General features: G+C 37.8%; 1 protein-coding gene across 2 annotated transcripts in view; it reads left to right on the top strand.

Annotated features, from left to right (window-relative positions):
- NRG3 (neuregulin 3) overlaps positions 1-17,944 on the top strand; it is a 1,501,599-nt gene that overhangs the window by 870,639 nt on the left and 613,016 nt on the right. For both annotated transcript variants that reach the window (XM_073574817.1, XM_073574818.1), the window contains exon 3: positions 12,349-12,422. In XM_073574817.1, the coding sequence (XP_073430918.1) occupies positions 12,349-12,422 (74 nt within the window). The remainder of the gene's footprint in view (positions 1-12,348; positions 12,423-17,944) is intronic.

Genomic DNA, 17,944 nt, shown 5'->3' on the forward strand with positions numbered 1-17,944 from the left:
AATCACAGTAAACTTCCACTGAGCTTAAACTCTGTAAAGCATTGCAGAATATGTTAGCGCTATGTAAAAATAAAGATTATTTATTTTTTATTATTATTTATAGGGTTGAAATATTGCCTTGCGTAATAAAGGTGCACACAATGTATTTGAAAACAGGGCCAGGGATGAGATGACTAAGTTGACTAGTCATGGAGATGTGTTCCTACCTGCATCTCTGAACCTTTTCCCTCTTAATTGACAGATTTATCTCTAGTGTGTATGGAAAAAAATGTCAATTAAGTAAAGCTGGGAAGGGAAAAGTGAGACCTTTGTTAAAGCTGTAATGTCAAAGCTGGATATGTAAGGCCTTTGTCCTCATGTGTAGTTGCAAATTATAACCTGGATTTTTTTATTACCGTGCTTTTGGATCAGTGCCTCCTTGTGCTGAGTGGACTTGAAGATCATGTTGATGTAAGACATGTTTTACGGTTGATATGGATACTTTTGGACATGTTCCCTTTACCATCTTCACTTTGCATCTTTTTCATCAAGGTTATTTCAGCTAAAGAATGCAGACAGAATGCAACTCCAAAAGATGTTAATAAGCCTATTGAAGCTTCAGAAGGAATAACATAATTTTCTAAACTTTTTCAAGCTATTTTTCATTACATTAACTTCAGTTTATGGAAACTTTTGACCATATTTAATTTAATTTTGATTTTGATATAGAAATGTTTAAAATGAGCAAACATTTATTGTGTTATGCTTGATGTTTTTGTCCAAAAGAAGTTGATTAAACTATGATTTGTTGATATGGAATCTGTGGAATGGACAGCGGTGAATTTTATTACTTTACCCAAAGTGTATCTAAACTTTTGACATCACCGGTATGCTATAGATTGCACAATAAGGTATTTTTTAAAATGTTTTAATCAATTACATATATTGTCATAAAATGCAAAGAATAGTATGATTTAGTTGACTTCTACAAAGTTTTCTGAGTTCTGTAAAAAAAAGTCTCTTTGACCTATTATTAACCTTCAGTGCCTAAGCATTTATAGTGGGGAAAAAACGTATTTAGCAAGCCACCAATTGTGCAAGTTCTCCCACTTAAAAAGATGAGAGAGGCCTGTAATTGACATCATAGGTAGACCACAACTATGAGGGTCAAAATGAGATAATAAATCCAGAAAATCACCTTGCCTGATTTGGCAAGATTTATTTTGCATATTATGGTGGAAAATAACTGTTAGGTCATTAACAAAAGTTCATCCAATATTTTGTTATATATCCTTTGTTGGCAATGACAGAGGTCAAATGTTTTCTGTAAGTCTTCACAAGGTTGGCACACACTGTTAGTAGTATGTTGGCCCATTCCTCTATTCAGATCTCCTCTAGAGCAGTGATGTTTTGGGCCTGTTGCTGCGCAACACGGACTTTCAAAAACCCTCCAAAAGTTTTCTATGGGGTTGAGATCTGGAGACTGACTAGACCACTCCAGGACCTTCATATGCTTCATAGATTGCAGAATATTTACATTAATGACCAAATACTTATTTTCCACCATAAATTGAAATATAAATCTTATCAAATCAAACAAGGTGGATTTGCTTTCTCATTTTGACTCTCATAGTTGTGGTCTACCTATGATGTCAATTACAGGCCTCTCATCTTTTTAAGTGGGAGAACTTGCACTAAATACTTGACCAAATACTTTTTTTCCACACTGTATTTAAATTTACATTTGTAGTAGCTTATAGCATCACTGTGGTTTCAAACTTTTAGAATTTTATTTTTTTAAGTTTTAATTTAATGCCCAAATTGCTTTGTTAGAATCTTAGACTGAGAAACTAATTTTACTTGTGCCATTTGATCTGGCACCTTAGTACTTGCATAAGTTGCATAGACTGCTCTGTTGTGCTACAATAAAATAATACTATGGGGAGGGGGGATTTTTGAATCTCATCATGCCATGTCATCAGATATTGAAGGCTATCCTATGGCTAAGGGCGCTTGGTCATCAGAAACGCATCAGGTTTTTATGTATATTTTTTGGATTCCATGTTTTTAATGAATCTAGAATAAAGCATGAAGTAAATTTTTACATATTGTGGATGGTTGTGTTAGGCACCGGGATTTTTCTGCTGTAGGGGATAGATCCCAGACCATGTCTGATGCTGTGATCTCCCATTCAGGCTCAGCCAATGGGATGACTGCTCAGTACAGACTCTGACCCCAGCATCTTGCCCAGGCTCATGCTGCATGTGTGGTTTCTGCTGGCTCTCCAGCTAAGCCTATTGTGACTACTGGATTACACATGAAGCATTGTACTCTGGAGCATAAGTCCAGATTTCATCCTACTGAGCATGTCCGGGATCTGGTACCTTCTCTTTGGTGCTCGGACATCACCTGCTCTGGTTATGTTGCAGCTTCTGATTGGTCTACAGGCCAGGTCCTGTCTGGACTTGAGCTGTATGTATTGAAGGTCCTATGGAGCGCACGCATGTGCACTAGTATAATGTGTGCTTGGTGTGTTGGTGGCTAATTAACCACCCTGTGTGAATGTGTGCCGCTAATAGTGTTTGTCTAGACAGGCAATGTAGGGTGGGAACTCCCACTTGAACTTAGCTTCTTCACCGGGCATCCTCAGGCACATGTGCTAAAGTACACCATGTGTCAAAGCAAGCTCAACCACCAGCTTATTCTTCCCTGGGAGGTTAAGTTATAGGGACCCCAATTAGTATTTTATTTTCTATATGCTTGTTCAGTCTAACAGGGTATAGTCCTTTGTGCGTTGCTTCATAGTAACGCTCTGTGGTGTTACAGAGCTTGGTACTTTGCGCTCTGTGCACACTGAGTGACATTTAACTCAGTGTGCTTAAAGTGTTTTCTCACAGCCTTGCTCCGCCATTGTGCTAGCTGCGGTTTCTCCATCACCGAACGGTGGACCCTGGTTTGCAAATGCACCTTATTATTATTTCTTATTTGGTGTGTTCCGCCAATCCTAACAGGTTGTGCCAATAAACTATGACAGACATTTTTTTGCTAGCTGACACATCTGGATATATTGTTATAATTTGTAATATTTACGATGTGCTTGCTCATCTATCAATGCATTTTAGCTTTTCAGATTATGATTATTGTTGATAATTATCCTAAATTTACTTTTAATTTAAGCTTTCTTCTTTCCATTCGTAATGGCAAATTTCAGTCAATACAGCTGTATGTATAGTTGCTACACATAGCTCCAACTGCCTGTCATGCTACATCAGTAAGTAGAGATGCAGAATTGGATTGGCTCAGTAATGTAACAAAAAATCTCTGGGTTGACCCATAGCTCCAACACGAAAAAAGGTCAAAGATTCAGAAGAAGACAATCTGATTGGGAGCTGATTTTTATGACATTTACTTGCTACTAATGTGCATATATTAAACAATTACTCTCTGAAACACTTTTTAAATTATGACCAATGTATTCTGTGTATGAAACTATATTAATAAGATTACAATTCAAATGAAGTTGACTATGAATTTAAAGTGATCTCCGCAGGATGGCTTAGGAACCACAGTTCAGTATTTTTGATCTATTTCATTCAGATATCAAAAAGACTTAGAAGGGACAAAAGTTTTGCACTGAGTAAGCTATAAATTAAAGGAGAAGAAGACTAATGGGAAAAATACACGGGCAAGAGAAAGGAGTGATTTCTGCTGTATCATTGTAGGTAATGGGGGAAAGAGAAAAGAGATGATCACAGAGTCCCATATAAAGTAAAAGAAAGTATAACACATTTTTTTGAATAACAATAAAAACAGGCAAGAGAGAATGTGTGTACATCACATATACAAAATGTGCAAGGACCTACTCAGCAGGGATTACTAGCCTACCTCAATGGGAGAATATAGCCAGTGGAATAATGTGACACACGTGACAACGGCACAGCGCATAAAAATACAAGGTAGCCCTGCACTAAGTAGTATGGTGTCAGACCTTGTAAGTAAGTGAGGATGGGGTTACCTATACAAGTAGTATTATAAGTAAATAGCATAAAATGGAAATAGAAGCATTATAGCTAAAGTGGCATAACCGCAGGAAGAGAAAGGACAACGTATACAAAATGTAGTATACCTGCGGACTGACACCAGTAAAGCAGGAGCACACACTGCATTTGTGTCCGCCCCAACCTTCATCAGGGGGCATGGAGTGTGGTGTCAGGCTGAGGTATAAAACTCGTCGAGTATCAAAAATGTGAGCTGCCGTGGCTGGAAGTGACGCATGTCATTGCCAGAATACTTTCTCATCTGCTGACCTTTACGTAATAAAGGTTTATACTTCTCTTCTCCATTTGCTTTTGATACCTTTACAGCTATCAAAGATTTACATATTTTTGCGAGATCATTGCTATTCAGGCGTCATTTTCATGATGGTAATCTATATAAATTATTCCCCACGTTCTTGCATGCCTGTTTTTATTAATATTCAATAAGGATTTGTTATACTTTTTTACATGACATGGGACCATGTGATCGTCCCTGTTCTCTCCCCCCCTGTTGTCTTGTTTAATGATGATCTGTCCTTTTTTGTCCATTACCTAGTGGCAGTAATCGATTCGTCTTTGTGCATTTTTGTATACACTCTGTACTTATGCCACATCTTTCTATGAGCTGCTGTTATTATCATTGTAGGTAGCGGAAGGACTGAATGAAAAATATACTCCATAGTTAATTGACAAAAACTATAACAAACTTTGCATACTAAATATGAATGAAGAATAATGCATATTACTTTATCTAGTCATTAAGCACAGCTACAGCACTTAAAAAACAATTAAAGCAAAAATGTCATTTTAGCTTTCTTAAGGAAAAGAGTGTTTTAGCCATTTTTATCTGAATCAACATGCAACCCTAAGGTGTTCAAATCCAAAGCATTACGCGTTATATTGCTGGATTATGGAGTCAAAGAACATGCATTCAAGGGATGATGGCTTTATAAGCTGTCATTGGTTTGTCAAGGTAAAAAAAAAGAATTATAAAAAGGCTGTTGGGAAGAAGTCAGAGACCACTAGGCCTGACTGCACAAAGCACAGCAAAATCACACAGTAGTAAATTTCAGGTCAGCCATGATGTCAAGAGGAAAATATGAGCACACAGCTTTTTTTTCATCCTTTATATGTAGGCGCTACATCCCTCACAGGTGTCTAAGGCTGTTTTCACACATCCAGCTTTTTGAATCCGGCATGATGCGGCGAAATTTGGAACAACCGGATCCGTTACCGGATCCGGTTTTGTCCCATAGAGTTGTATTGTCGCCGCACCGTGCCGGATGGGTATGCGGCGCATCCAGTTTTTGACGGATACGGCAAGAAGTAGCCATCCTGCGTCTGCAAAAAACGTTCGCTGCAACGTTTTTTGACAGCGCCGGACCGGTTTTTCTCACAGCGCATGCGCGGAGACTCTGAGCCTCGCGCTGCTCTTTTAAATGTGGGCGCCACCGTATCCGGCCACACAGGCATCCGGTGTCTCCAGCACATCCCGGATCCGCCCCTACGGCTTTTCGCCGCACGTCGCCGGAGACACAAAGCCGGATGTGCGAAAGAAGCCTAATCCTGAGAAAGCTACACAGTAATGGAAATTTTATGCTTTGAGTCCAATGTTGAACCTAGTAAAATTTAGTTTTTTTGTTGCTGAATACAAATAAGTTTTGTAAAAATATCAATATTTTTTTCATCCATTGCAAAACTGAAAATCACTATGACACTATGCAAAATCTGTAAAGGAGTCCCCACCTGTTATGTGTCATTTATAAAACTGGCATACATGGCTTTGAGACCCTTCACTCAGATACACCTATTTGTGTCTCTGACCACATCTATGTGGAGTTTTTTTTAAATAGTTTTCACTGGGGTGTATACTTCTTCCTGTATGAGTTGCTGTTTGATAGCAGCCTTTTGGACTTAACTAAAGTTAACTCATTAGATGCCAAATACTTTAATTGTTATTATCTCTGCAATCTAAAAGGTAAAATTAAAAAATAATAACAATGTTTTGTTCTACTCTGCTATTACATCCTGTGCCCAGTTGAATATTACAAATATGGTGCTATTTAAGAAACATGGCTAAAATTAAGAGATTTTGAAATAGACTAACATTTTTTACATGTGCTATTTCAAGATACAATATTTAGCCTTCTACTAAATGTTTTATTGCAAACAAATCTAAGGATATGAGCTGGGATATAAACTGGTGTGCATGCAGCATGTAAGTGCATGTTCACACTGGCCACTGAACAGAAAAAAAAAACAAATACAGAAACATAATGATACCCTGCAGAAAATACATAAGCAGCAATAGTGAATGAAAATAATATCCGGTATTTAGTTAACATGGTTATTGATAAAAAACGCAAAAGCCATCCCACCATTACTATTTAATACTTATATACAATATTTTTTTAAGAAATATGGCTGAAATTAAGAGATTTTGAAGTAGACTAAGAGTTTATACTTGTGATATTTCAAGATATAATATTTAGCGTTCTACTAAATGTTTTACTACTATGTTGCTACAAACTGTCAAATATATTCGAATTTGATGTTTCTGCAATTACCAAAAGGTTCATAACTGATTTCAGTCTTACATTTCACAATCAAGTCCACATTATCCTTCAGCAAATGTGTAGAATTATCTATGATTGCATGGCTGAAAGCAAAAATCTCTGCAAACAGTCTTATTTTTAATGAACACAGACAAACAATCAAGACTGCCTGCTGCCTATACTGAGAATATTGTCGTCTTAATCATTAATTGTTTAGTTCTTTTTGAAATGCCATCATTAGCATCAGCCGAAGGTGAATGAAACTCAGTACTGATCCATGACTAATGTTTTTGGTCCCAGAGTCATGATGTCACCTAACTTAACCTCAAACATTGAGGTTGCATTTTATTCCTACTGATTTTTTTCAATACAGGAAATAAAACTGTGAAAAAGTTCTAAAGCTTCAGGCAACCATTCATAATGTTGATTCCAGTGGAGATAGAATTTTTTTTCTTAGCTTGTCACACAATTATTGGTAATTGTGAATAAGCTGTGGGGTTTGTGTGTTATCAGATGAATGAATGTACTGTATGTACTTTACGAAGATTCCTAAGAGCTGGAGCAAACTTCTACAATTTTAGACTAGTTTGTTCAGATTAAGCTGCCATTTGTGTGTACACTATTTCTGGCTATTGTAAGCCTTGTATTTTGCATTTTCCAGCAGTTTTAACCTCTATAGACTCTATGGCCACATGCACACAATCAGTATTTGGTGAGTTTTTTACCCCAGTATTTGTAAGCCAAAACCAGGATTGGGTGATAAATGCAGAAGTGGTGCACATGTTTCTATTATGCTTTTCCTCTGACCGTTCCACTCCTGATTTTGGCTTACAAATGCTGGGGTACAAAACTCACCAAATACTCAATGTGTGCACATGACCTATCACTAATTTTCAGTTGATTCTAAGCTACTTTGTGAAGACCCATACTGTGTGCTTAGTACAATGGAAGGTGCAACCTGACACCTCATTGTGCCGGTAGTCCTTTACCTTTCCATGAAGTATATATATATTTTTTTATTTTGAGTTCAGGGGGAAGGGGAAAAGCTGGCTAGTAGGTGGAGAAAGAAACATATGTTTTTAATAAGATATATTACAAAGTTAATTATATTCAACTAACGATTATGCATACATTGTGGTTGGGTTTTAATGAATAGTAGAATCCCATCAGAAATAATTTGGAAACATCTTTATCAAAACTTGACTGGTAGCAGAATAATCTCTTAGCAGACAAGTAGAAAATATTTGCACAGCTTACAAGAAAAGAGTAAAAGGAAGGTGTTCACTTCTAACCAAGAGTATATTGAGCAAGGGAACCAATCTAGTAGTCTACCTGCCCACAACAGAAATCCAAGCCTGGCTACACAATTATACCCAGACAGAAATAAAGCACAAAGGGAAAGAAAATTACATGTAATCATCCCAATGATAGACAAACTTGACTCGCTACTATTGACAAATAGAAGCAAAAAAGTGAGTATCTAAAGCCTAGGTGTTAGATACTTTTTTACAATTACAACCAGGTATATTATTTCTTTGAAATGCTCTGATAAGTCTTTTAAGGATCATTCTTGGGACCATTGCCAGATACCAAATTAATCCACCACTGTCCCTAGCTGGGAATTTCAATTGCTGCTGCAGATGATTGTCAGGATTCTCCCTATGTAAACATGAGGAAGAGTCCTATCAATCATCTGGGAAGAACAAACCATGAGTGACACTGGTCTAGTCTGGTCTCTTTCTATGGTTTATTGCCAGACAAGCAAAATAGTTTTTGCCTGAAACACCGTAATATTTGAGAGAATAATACTTCTGTCTGCAACATCAGTCAGGTTGTGATTCATGTGACCCGCAGCAAGGGCAGCATAAATCCCTTTACAAATTGCAGTGGAAAAAAAGAACAATCTTACTTTATATATCAGCAGCAACATATATAGATAACAGGTCCAATTATTCAAAATCAACAAAAGACACACTGGACTAGCATAATACGAATTACCGGAATAATGAAGAGATCCAGAAAAAAGTATAAAAGTATTCATTTATTGATAATACACAAAAAAACATAAAAAAATGATGAAAAAATGCCCAAAAGAAGGCGCAACTAGCCCTATATCAATCAAATGTGCACAGGCATAATAATGAGACACAGTAAGTCACATATAAAGATAGAAAATGAGCACTCAAGTAATAAAAAGTGCAAAAAAGCCTTCAAAATACACTGCTGTATATAATTAAATATATGAATGTATCAAAAATATCCTAGACAGCATAAAATATATGTAGGATAAATATACCGGCAACATGACATTAATGTCTAAGTCCACATATAAATCAGCCTAGGATAAACCGCTCCAACCTTGACCCAAAATGGTCTACTATAGGTGTCCTATTACATAACCATAAATGGCATAATACATATAGCAGTTAAATATAGAAACAACATGACGCTATCGTCTAAGTCCTCATGCAGTTCAATCCAAGCTGACCACTTTAAAGTATGTAATAAGGCCAGAAAAATATAAAAATACCTGATCGCAATGAACTCAATAAGACATGGGCACCGCAGCCTCCTCCACCCCAACGCGCGTTTCACAGCAAGCTTCTTCCTAATAAGATATATCAGTGTTAAAAATTAATAACCATATTAGTGGGCCACATTATAAAACACAATACCTTGAAAAAGTATTTGTACCCCTGTTAGGCATCAAGTTGCCACAACTGAACAGGGGGCATCTCAAGCCATGCCCTCTGCGGTCTCCCATTCTCCTTCAGCTGCAGAGGTTCCTGCTCAGCAGAGATGTCAGTCCCAGTGTCTTGCTCTGGATAATGCTATGCATCTGTGACAGTCAACAGGGTACACCATCTGTGCTCTGCAGTTCCGTGGCTCTGTGAAGCAACTGAGCCCGTTGCTGCTACATACTGGGTGGCATTTAACCCACATGTGTCCAGTGTGATACCGCCATTTTGTGTCCGACATTACCGAGCAGCAGTTAACATCTCTGCACAGTGGTCCCCGGGCTGTGAACGCACCTTAATACCATCTTCATACTATTTGGTGCGTTCCGCCATCACTAACAGCCCCAGTCTGGATTTTGTCTCATCTGACCATCGCACCTTCTTCCACATGCCATGTATAAGACACAGCATGTGGAAGAAGGTGCTATGGTCAGATGAGATCAAAGTTGAACTTTTGGGGCTAAATGCAAAACGCTATGTGTAGCAGAAAAAAAGACAATGCACAATACCCAGAAAAGACCATCCCCACTGTCAAACATGGTGGTGGCAGCATCATGTTTTGGGGATGATTTTCTTCAACAGGTAAGGGCAAGCTGATCAGAGATGATGGGAAGATGGATGAAACAAAAGGCAAGGCAATTGTGAGGGAAAACCTGACAGAATCTGTAAAAGACTTGAGACTTGTGTGTAGATTCACCTTCCAGCAGAACAACAACCCTAAATATACTGCCTACTGCCAGAGCTACAATAGAATGGTTTAGATCAAAGCATATTGATGTGTTTGAATATCCCAAAACTCCAGACCTAAATCCCATTGAGAATCTGTGACAAGACTTGAAAATTCTCTCAGTCTCTCTTTATATAATCTCACTGAGCTAGATCTAGTTTTCAAAGAGGAATGGCCAAATAATCAGTTTCTAGCAAAGCTAGTAAAGGACAAACCCCAAAGGCTTGCAACAGTAATTGACGTGAAAGGTGACTCAGGAGAGTTGAGTACAAATGCATGGCACAGTTTTCAGATTTACATTTTAAAAATATTTAGAAAATCATGTGTCATTTGTTTTAAATTTCACTAATACTTGCTGCTAAATATGGGTATATCACATAAAATTCCAGTAAAATACATTTAAGTGTGTGGATGTAACATGAAAAAATATGGAAAAGTTTTTGGGGTATGAACACATTTTCAAGACACTGTAGCTACACTACACACATTACTTTAGTTTTGGATTATACTCTATAGTTTCTTCATTAGAAATCCTAATAATAAAGCCTAGTAAAGCTTGTTGATGCATTCTTCCGAAAAAAACAATGCAAACATTATTATACTATGATCAGGTGAAAGTCAGAGATCATTTAGCATCTGATTGAATTAGATTTGTTCTTTCTATATTTCACAGAAAAACAATGATTTGCATTCAGTAGCTTGAATCCTGTCTGTAAATCAGTAGGCAGCGGTATATTTTTGCAACAGATGGACTGAATTCTGCATTGAAAACTATTCACAGATAAAAGTGCTTAGAAGTTTTTCACATTAAAAGCTGATAATAGTTATTTTCCTTTATACCTTAAACTGAGTAGTTTAAAGTAACACTTGATCTTGAAGCTCAGAGTGCTAAATTCTTCACTTATAAAATGATGTGATGGATGCAAGCCACTAATACAACGTTTAAATAAAGAATACAAAATATAGTGTTAAATAAAAAAAGTTTTCTTTACTGCTGTATTATGTAAGTCATTAAAGCTACAAGCTACTATGTGACTGCAGACTTGAGAATTCTCACATTGTGCGCACTTTGAGCTGTGAAGATTCTCCTGTGCCCGCACTAGGAGTGACAGTCACGTATGAGATATGCATACTCCCAGCCACATTCTAACTAGATGGCCATGGCATTAATCACTGCAAGGGTATTTAGCAAAGCCGGAAACAGTTGCTCCTGGTGCTGCAGCTGCAGAATCCTCATAGAGCACAGTAAGTGCGATGTGAGGATTTACAAGTCTGCAGTCCCATAGAATGACTGCAGACTTGCAGCTTTAGACGAGTCAACCCATTTAAGCTTCATTGGATATCCAAATACACATAGCAGACAAATACACAATAGTACATCATCCGATGGGGTCAATGTTACTGAATTTGTCAGTAGAATCAACCCTCCTAAGCTATCTACATGGGCACTTAGGTCATATGAAGCTGAATAAAATGATACCTTGATATCTGCAATCCAATGTCTTATTCTAGAAAAATCTACATTTTTCTTAATGAGCTGTTAATACCTATAGCCCGGACACAGAGAATCTGCCTACAGAGCTTAATTTAAAAGAAAAGGGGTATTAACTGTGTGAGAGATGTCACACACTGGTGGCATCCCCTTTCATTTAAGATAAGCTCTGGAGGCAGATTCTCAGAAGAGATCTCTGTCTAGCCCATAGATCTTAACAGCTCATTTACATATCAAGAAAAATGTAGATTTTCCTGGAATAAGACATTTGATTTCAGATCTCAAAGTATCATTTTATTCAGCTTCTTATGTCCAGCGTGCCCACATAGAAGGCTTAAGAGGGCATATCCTACTGACAAATTCTCTTTAAGTTTACAAAATACTAGAAAAAAAACTAGATTTATTTTAAAATTTGTAATTTTTATTGTTACATTTTTTCCTGATTTTAAACTCCAAATTCACTACATGATTAAGTTTGTTTTTATTTTTCTACTGGAGGGAGATTAGAAGCTTACTGTGAACATAATACAGTATATTTTGATCTCAATAATAAATCAGTATGCAGTCAGATTCTGTGTACCCTTTATTGGTGGCCATAGGCCATCTGAATGTTATGCTGTACATCTAATATTATTGGGGAATTTTGAACTCTGTAAAATAAAAATTGATAGACTGACTGCTATAAAAATATTGGCTTTATATGTTTGACCCATGCTTAATAAAAATAACAGGCAAATTTAATATTAAGTATGAATCTGTACGTCAAAAAAGTAAGTTATAAGTTCCTTAAAAACCCTTATTTTTTTTCATTATCTTGCAGATGCAAAGAGGGCTACCACGGTGTACGATGTGATCAATTCTTACCGAAAACTGATTCCGTACTATCTGATCCAAGTAAGTGCCTGCTTTCTAATCTGTTTATATTATGTAGCTAGCAGTACGCTGCTACTTTAAGGAGCAATATTCAAATTTTTTGTGCTCATTAACCATTTTACGAACCAAATATTCAATATTAGTCTGTTTACCAAATGATATTAAGTTAATATAGTAAAAAAAAGATATTACCTTTCAACCATATTGCTGATTCATTTAATGCAGACACATATTTGCCAGTAATAAGGCTACACACATATTGCAGTAAAAATATTGAAATAAAAACTAGAATAAAACAATGAATAGAAACCCTGCAGTAAGTAGTGCATGTAAAAAAACATAGGATACACAGTTGATATTATTTTGTTCCAAAGGGCATAAAAGATATCCCATTGCAACAAGGAACCAGGAAGGGCAAGAAAAACAAAAATTACATCTACAGAATGGGAGGAATAGAACTAAGCAACAGCAAGTGTGAAAAAGACTTGGGTATACTAATAGATCACATAGTGCACATGAGTCAACAGTGTGATGCAGCAGCAAAAAAGATGAACACAGTTCTAGAATGCATTAAGAGAAGCATAGTCTACATCGCATTAAGTAATTATCCCATCCTAATCCTCATTGGTCAGGCCTCATTTGAAATACTGTGTCCAATTCTGGGCACATTTTAAAAAAGACATTGAAAAACTGGAGCAAGTTCAGAGAAGAGCGAACATAATGGAGGGGACAAAAAATATATCCTGCAAGGAATGGTTAAAGGATCTGGGAACATGTAGCTTGCAAAGAAGAAGGTTGGGAATAAACTTGATAGCTGTCTACCAATATCTGAAGGGATGTTTCAGTGTAGACGGATCATCATTTTTCTCATTTGCACATGCAATAGTAACAAAAATAAAAAACATAGATAATTAGTTAACATTTTTTTATCAAAAAAGTGTAAAAGTCATCCTACCATGACAAGGTAGGATATTAAGCTAATGAAATATAAAAAGAAAGGCATTTATACCACATATACTGGTAATAGGACTCTGCATATTGCTGTAAAAATATGTGAATGTACACCTGGGTTAATTGTTTTCTGTGCTTCAATGGAAAAACTGAGTTTATGACTTGACATGCGTTATGAAACTATGCGGCATAAGATAAATGTCTAAATATATTTTAAAACTTTTCAGTCTTAGAAAAGTGAGCTTTAGAAACGCCATACATTATGCAATCCCTACATTAACCCCTTAATGACCGCCAATATGCCTTTTAACAGCGGTAGTTAAGGGTACTTAAACCACAGTGCCGTTAATTCATGATGCTGTGAAGAAAGTAAATAGCGCCCCCCAGAGTCAGATTTTCTCCGGGGTCTCAGTGGATCCCTTAATAAATTGAGGTAACCCCCTTAGTGCAATAACACAATTAACAAACTCTATACAATAATAATCTATGATAGCCCTACACTAGCCTGCTATCCCTTCCTGACAGTGGAGGTTGGCACCCTGAAAGATACGATTTGGCGCCCCCACTCTGCGGCGGCTGTCCCAGTCTCACCCTAAATGACCCTTATAAACTACAGGTGGGAAAACAATAAGCAAATAAAAGAGATGAAAGATAGTGCTTAATATAATACACAGGCTATTAATGTACAATATATAAAAGACAGGCTATTACATGTAAACATAGAGAAAACTCTTGTATAACCAATAGATACTAGCAAGTCTTGTCTTTTTGGGTATTAATAGACCATGGAAAATATAGATTCCATAAGCTGCCAGTTGATAGTAGCAATCTTGTCTTTTTGGGTATTAATAGACTACAGAAAACATAGATTCCAAATGCATTATCAGATAGAGCCAAAAACAATCTCTCTGCAGTAAATCAGACAAGCACAGACAAGAGGTAAAAATAGCATGGTTCAAAAAAGGAACATCAGAATTATATCCATATTGATTCCCATAGAAGGCAATGGATGATATCTATTGCTAGGAAAAAAAAATCAAAGAAACAGCTGAGGGTAAACCCAAACATCTTCCAGCCTCTACGCGTTTCCCCGTCCACACGGTTCATCAGGAGGCACAATAAGGAACCAGCCAATTCATGGATGTGAGGTGTCCGTATAGAGAGGCAAACCTGAGATTGCTACTATCTACTGGCAGCTTATGGAATCTATATTTTCTGTGTTCTATTAATACCCAAAAAGACAAGACTTGCTACTATCTATTGGTTATACAAGAGGTTTCTCTATGTTTACATGTAATTACCTGTCTTTTATATATTGTACATTAATAGCCTGTGTATTATATTAAGCAGTATCTTTCATCTCTTTTATTCGCTTATTTATTGTTTTCCCACCTGTAGTTTATAAGGGTCATTTAGGGCGAGTCTGGGACAGCCGCCGCAGAGTGGGTGCACCGAATCGTATCTTTCAGGGTGCCAACCTCCACTGTCAGGAAGGGATGGCAGGCTAGTGTAGGGCTATCGTAGGTTATTATTGTATTGAGTTTGTTAATTGTGTTATTGCACTAAGGCGGTGTTTTTTACCTCAATTTATTAAAGTTTCATGTTTTTAAAGGGATTATATGATTGCACTTTTGATATTTCTTCCCTAGTCATGTGGACTTTTTTTGATCAAACAGTGGATCCCCCCACATATGGGGCATCCGAGTACTCAGGACTAGAGTTGAGCGACTTTAGTCGGATCGGGTTTCAGATGAAACTGGTCCGACTAGGGCAAAAAAAGTCGGAGTTTCATCCGAAACCCGACCCCAATGCAAGTAGATGGTGAATAAAAGTCGGCATTGAGTGGATGAATGTCATCTGCTCAATGACGACTTTTATTTCACATTGACTTGCATTGGGGTCGGGTTTCGGACGAAACTCCGACTTTTTTTGCCCTAGTCGGACCAGTTTCATCTGAAACCCAATCCGACTAAAGTCGCTCAGCTCTACTCGGGACATATTGCACAACAACTTTTGTGGTCCAATTTCTCCTGTTACCCTTGGGAAAATAAAAAATAGCGGGCTAAAAAATAATTTTTGAGGAGAAAAAATGATTTTTTATTTTCATGGCTCTGCGTTTATAAACTTCTGTGAAGCACTTGGAGTGCTCACCACACATCTAGATAAGTTCCTTAAGGGGTCTAGTTTCCAAAATGGGGTCACTTGTGGGGGGTTTCTACTGTTAAGGGACATCAGGGGCTCTGAAAATGCAACATGATGCCCGCAGAACATTCCATCAAAGTCTGCATTCCAAAATGGTGCTCACTCTTTCCGAGCTCTCTCATGTGCCCAAACAGTGGTTCCCCCCACATATGGGGTATCAACGTACTCAGGACAAATTGCCCAACAACTTTTGTAGTCCAATTTCTCCTGTTACTCTTGAGAAAATAAAATATAGCGAGCTAAAAAATCATTTTTGAGGAAAAAAAAGATTTTTTTATTTTCACAGCTCTGTGTTTATAAACTTCTGTGAAGCACTTGGGGGTTCAAAGTGCTCACCACACATCTAGATAAGCTCCTTAAGGGGTCTAGTTTCCAAAATGGGGTCACTTGTGGGGGTTTCTACTGTTTAGGCACATCAGGGGCTCTGCAAACGCATCATGACACCCGCAGAACATTAAATCAATGTCTGCATTCCAAAATGGCGCTACTTCCCTTCCGAGCTCTCCCATGTGCACAAACATTGGTTACCCCCACATATGGGGTATCTTTGTGCCCAGGACAAATTGCCAACAACTTTTGTGGTCCAATTTTTCCTGTTAGCCTTGAGAAAATAAAAAACAGCGGGCTAAAAATAATTTCTGAGGAAAAGAAATGATTTTTTATTTTCACTGCTCTGCGTTATAAACTTCTGTGAAGCACTTGGGGGTTCAAAGTGCTCACCATACATCTAGTTAAGTTCCTTGGGGGGGTCTAGTTTCCAAAATAGGGTCACTTGTTGTGGGTTTTTACTGTTTAGGCACATCAGGGGCTCTCCAAGCGCAACATGGCGTCCGATCTCAATTCCAGCTAATTCTGCGTTGAAAAAGTCAAACGGTGCTCCTTCCTTTGCGAGCTCTGCCGTGCGCCCAAAAAGTGGTTTACCCCCACATATAGGGGTATCGTCGTATTCTGGAGAAATTGCACAGCAAATTTTGTGGTTAATTTTCTCTTTTAACACTTGTGAAAATAAAAAAAATTGGTTCTGAAGTAAATTTTTTGCAAAAAAAAGTTAAATGCTAATTTTTTTCTTCCACATTGCTTCAGTTCCTGTGAAGCACGTAAAGGGATAATAAACTTCTTGAATGTGGTTTTGAGCACCTTGAGGCGTCTAGTTTTTAGAATGGTGTTTCTTTTGGGTATTTTCTGTCATGTACATCACTCAAAATGACTTTAAATATGATGTGGTCCCTAAAAAATGGATTTGTAAATTTTGTTGTAAAAATGAGAAATTGCTGGTCAACTTTTAATCCTTATAACTTCCTAACAAAAAAAAATGTTGTTTCCAATATTGTGCTGATGTAAAGTAGACATGTGGGAAATGTTATTTAATGAGACATTTTGTGTGACTTTTTTTCTGATTTAAGGGCATAAAAATTTAAAGTTTGAAAATTGCAAAATTTTCAAAATTTTCGCCATATTTCCACTTTTTTCATATCTAAATACAAGTCATATAGAAGAAATTTTTACCACTATTATGAAGTAAAATATGTCATGAAAAAAACTACCTTTGAATCAGCAGGATCCCTTACAGCGTTCCAGAGTTATAACCTCATAAATTGACAGTGGTCAGAATTGTAAAAATTGGCCTGGTCATTAAGCTGCAAAATGGCTGTCACTAAGGGGTTAATAAGATATAATGCAATTTATAATATATTAATATAAGATATAATATAGATTAATTTAGGTTTTTCCTGTGTTTCACAAATTAAAAGGAATCTGTCACCAGATTTTTGCTAATCCATCTGAGAACAACCTTGTGACGTATATTGACCACGGTTAGGTTACGTCCGAGAGTGGACCCTCTGGATCGCGGCACTGGAGCTCCCAGGGGTGAGCGTGCCAGGTGGTGCTGACCCCTATACAGGGGCCATTAGGGGCAGACCCTCGGAAGACAGATTCCGCAACTGCTAGACCCAAGAGGGGCGGCTCACAAGACTGAGTGAGGGGTGCCGGACTGAGGCACGGAATGCAGAAGGGAGTAGGAAGTACGGAGTGGGAGCAGGGCGGAAACACAGAGTATAGGACCAGGCACAGAGAGGAGAATACGGGACGGAGACACGTAGTACCGGACTGGGCAATGGAGTACAGGACGGAGACACGGAGTATAGGACGGGGCACTGGAGTACAGGATGGAGACACGGAGTACAGGACAGGGCACTGGAGTACAGGACGGAGACATGGAGTACAGGACTGGGCACTGGAGTACAGGACGGAGACACGGAGTACAGGACGGGACACTGGAGTACAGGACGGAGACACGGAGTATAGGACGGAGACACGGAGTATGGGACTGAGACAGAGAGTGTGAAGGGGAAACCCCTAAACACTTGGCCAGGATACCGTAGGAAGGC

Source organism: Dendrobates tinctorius, unplaced genomic scaffold (assembly GCF_039654945.1).
Source record: "Dendrobates tinctorius isolate UK_male_01 unplaced genomic scaffold, ASM3965494v1 ptg000040l, whole genome shotgun sequence".
Taxonomy (NCBI): Eukaryota; Metazoa; Chordata; class Amphibia; order Anura; family Dendrobatidae; genus Dendrobates; species Dendrobates tinctorius.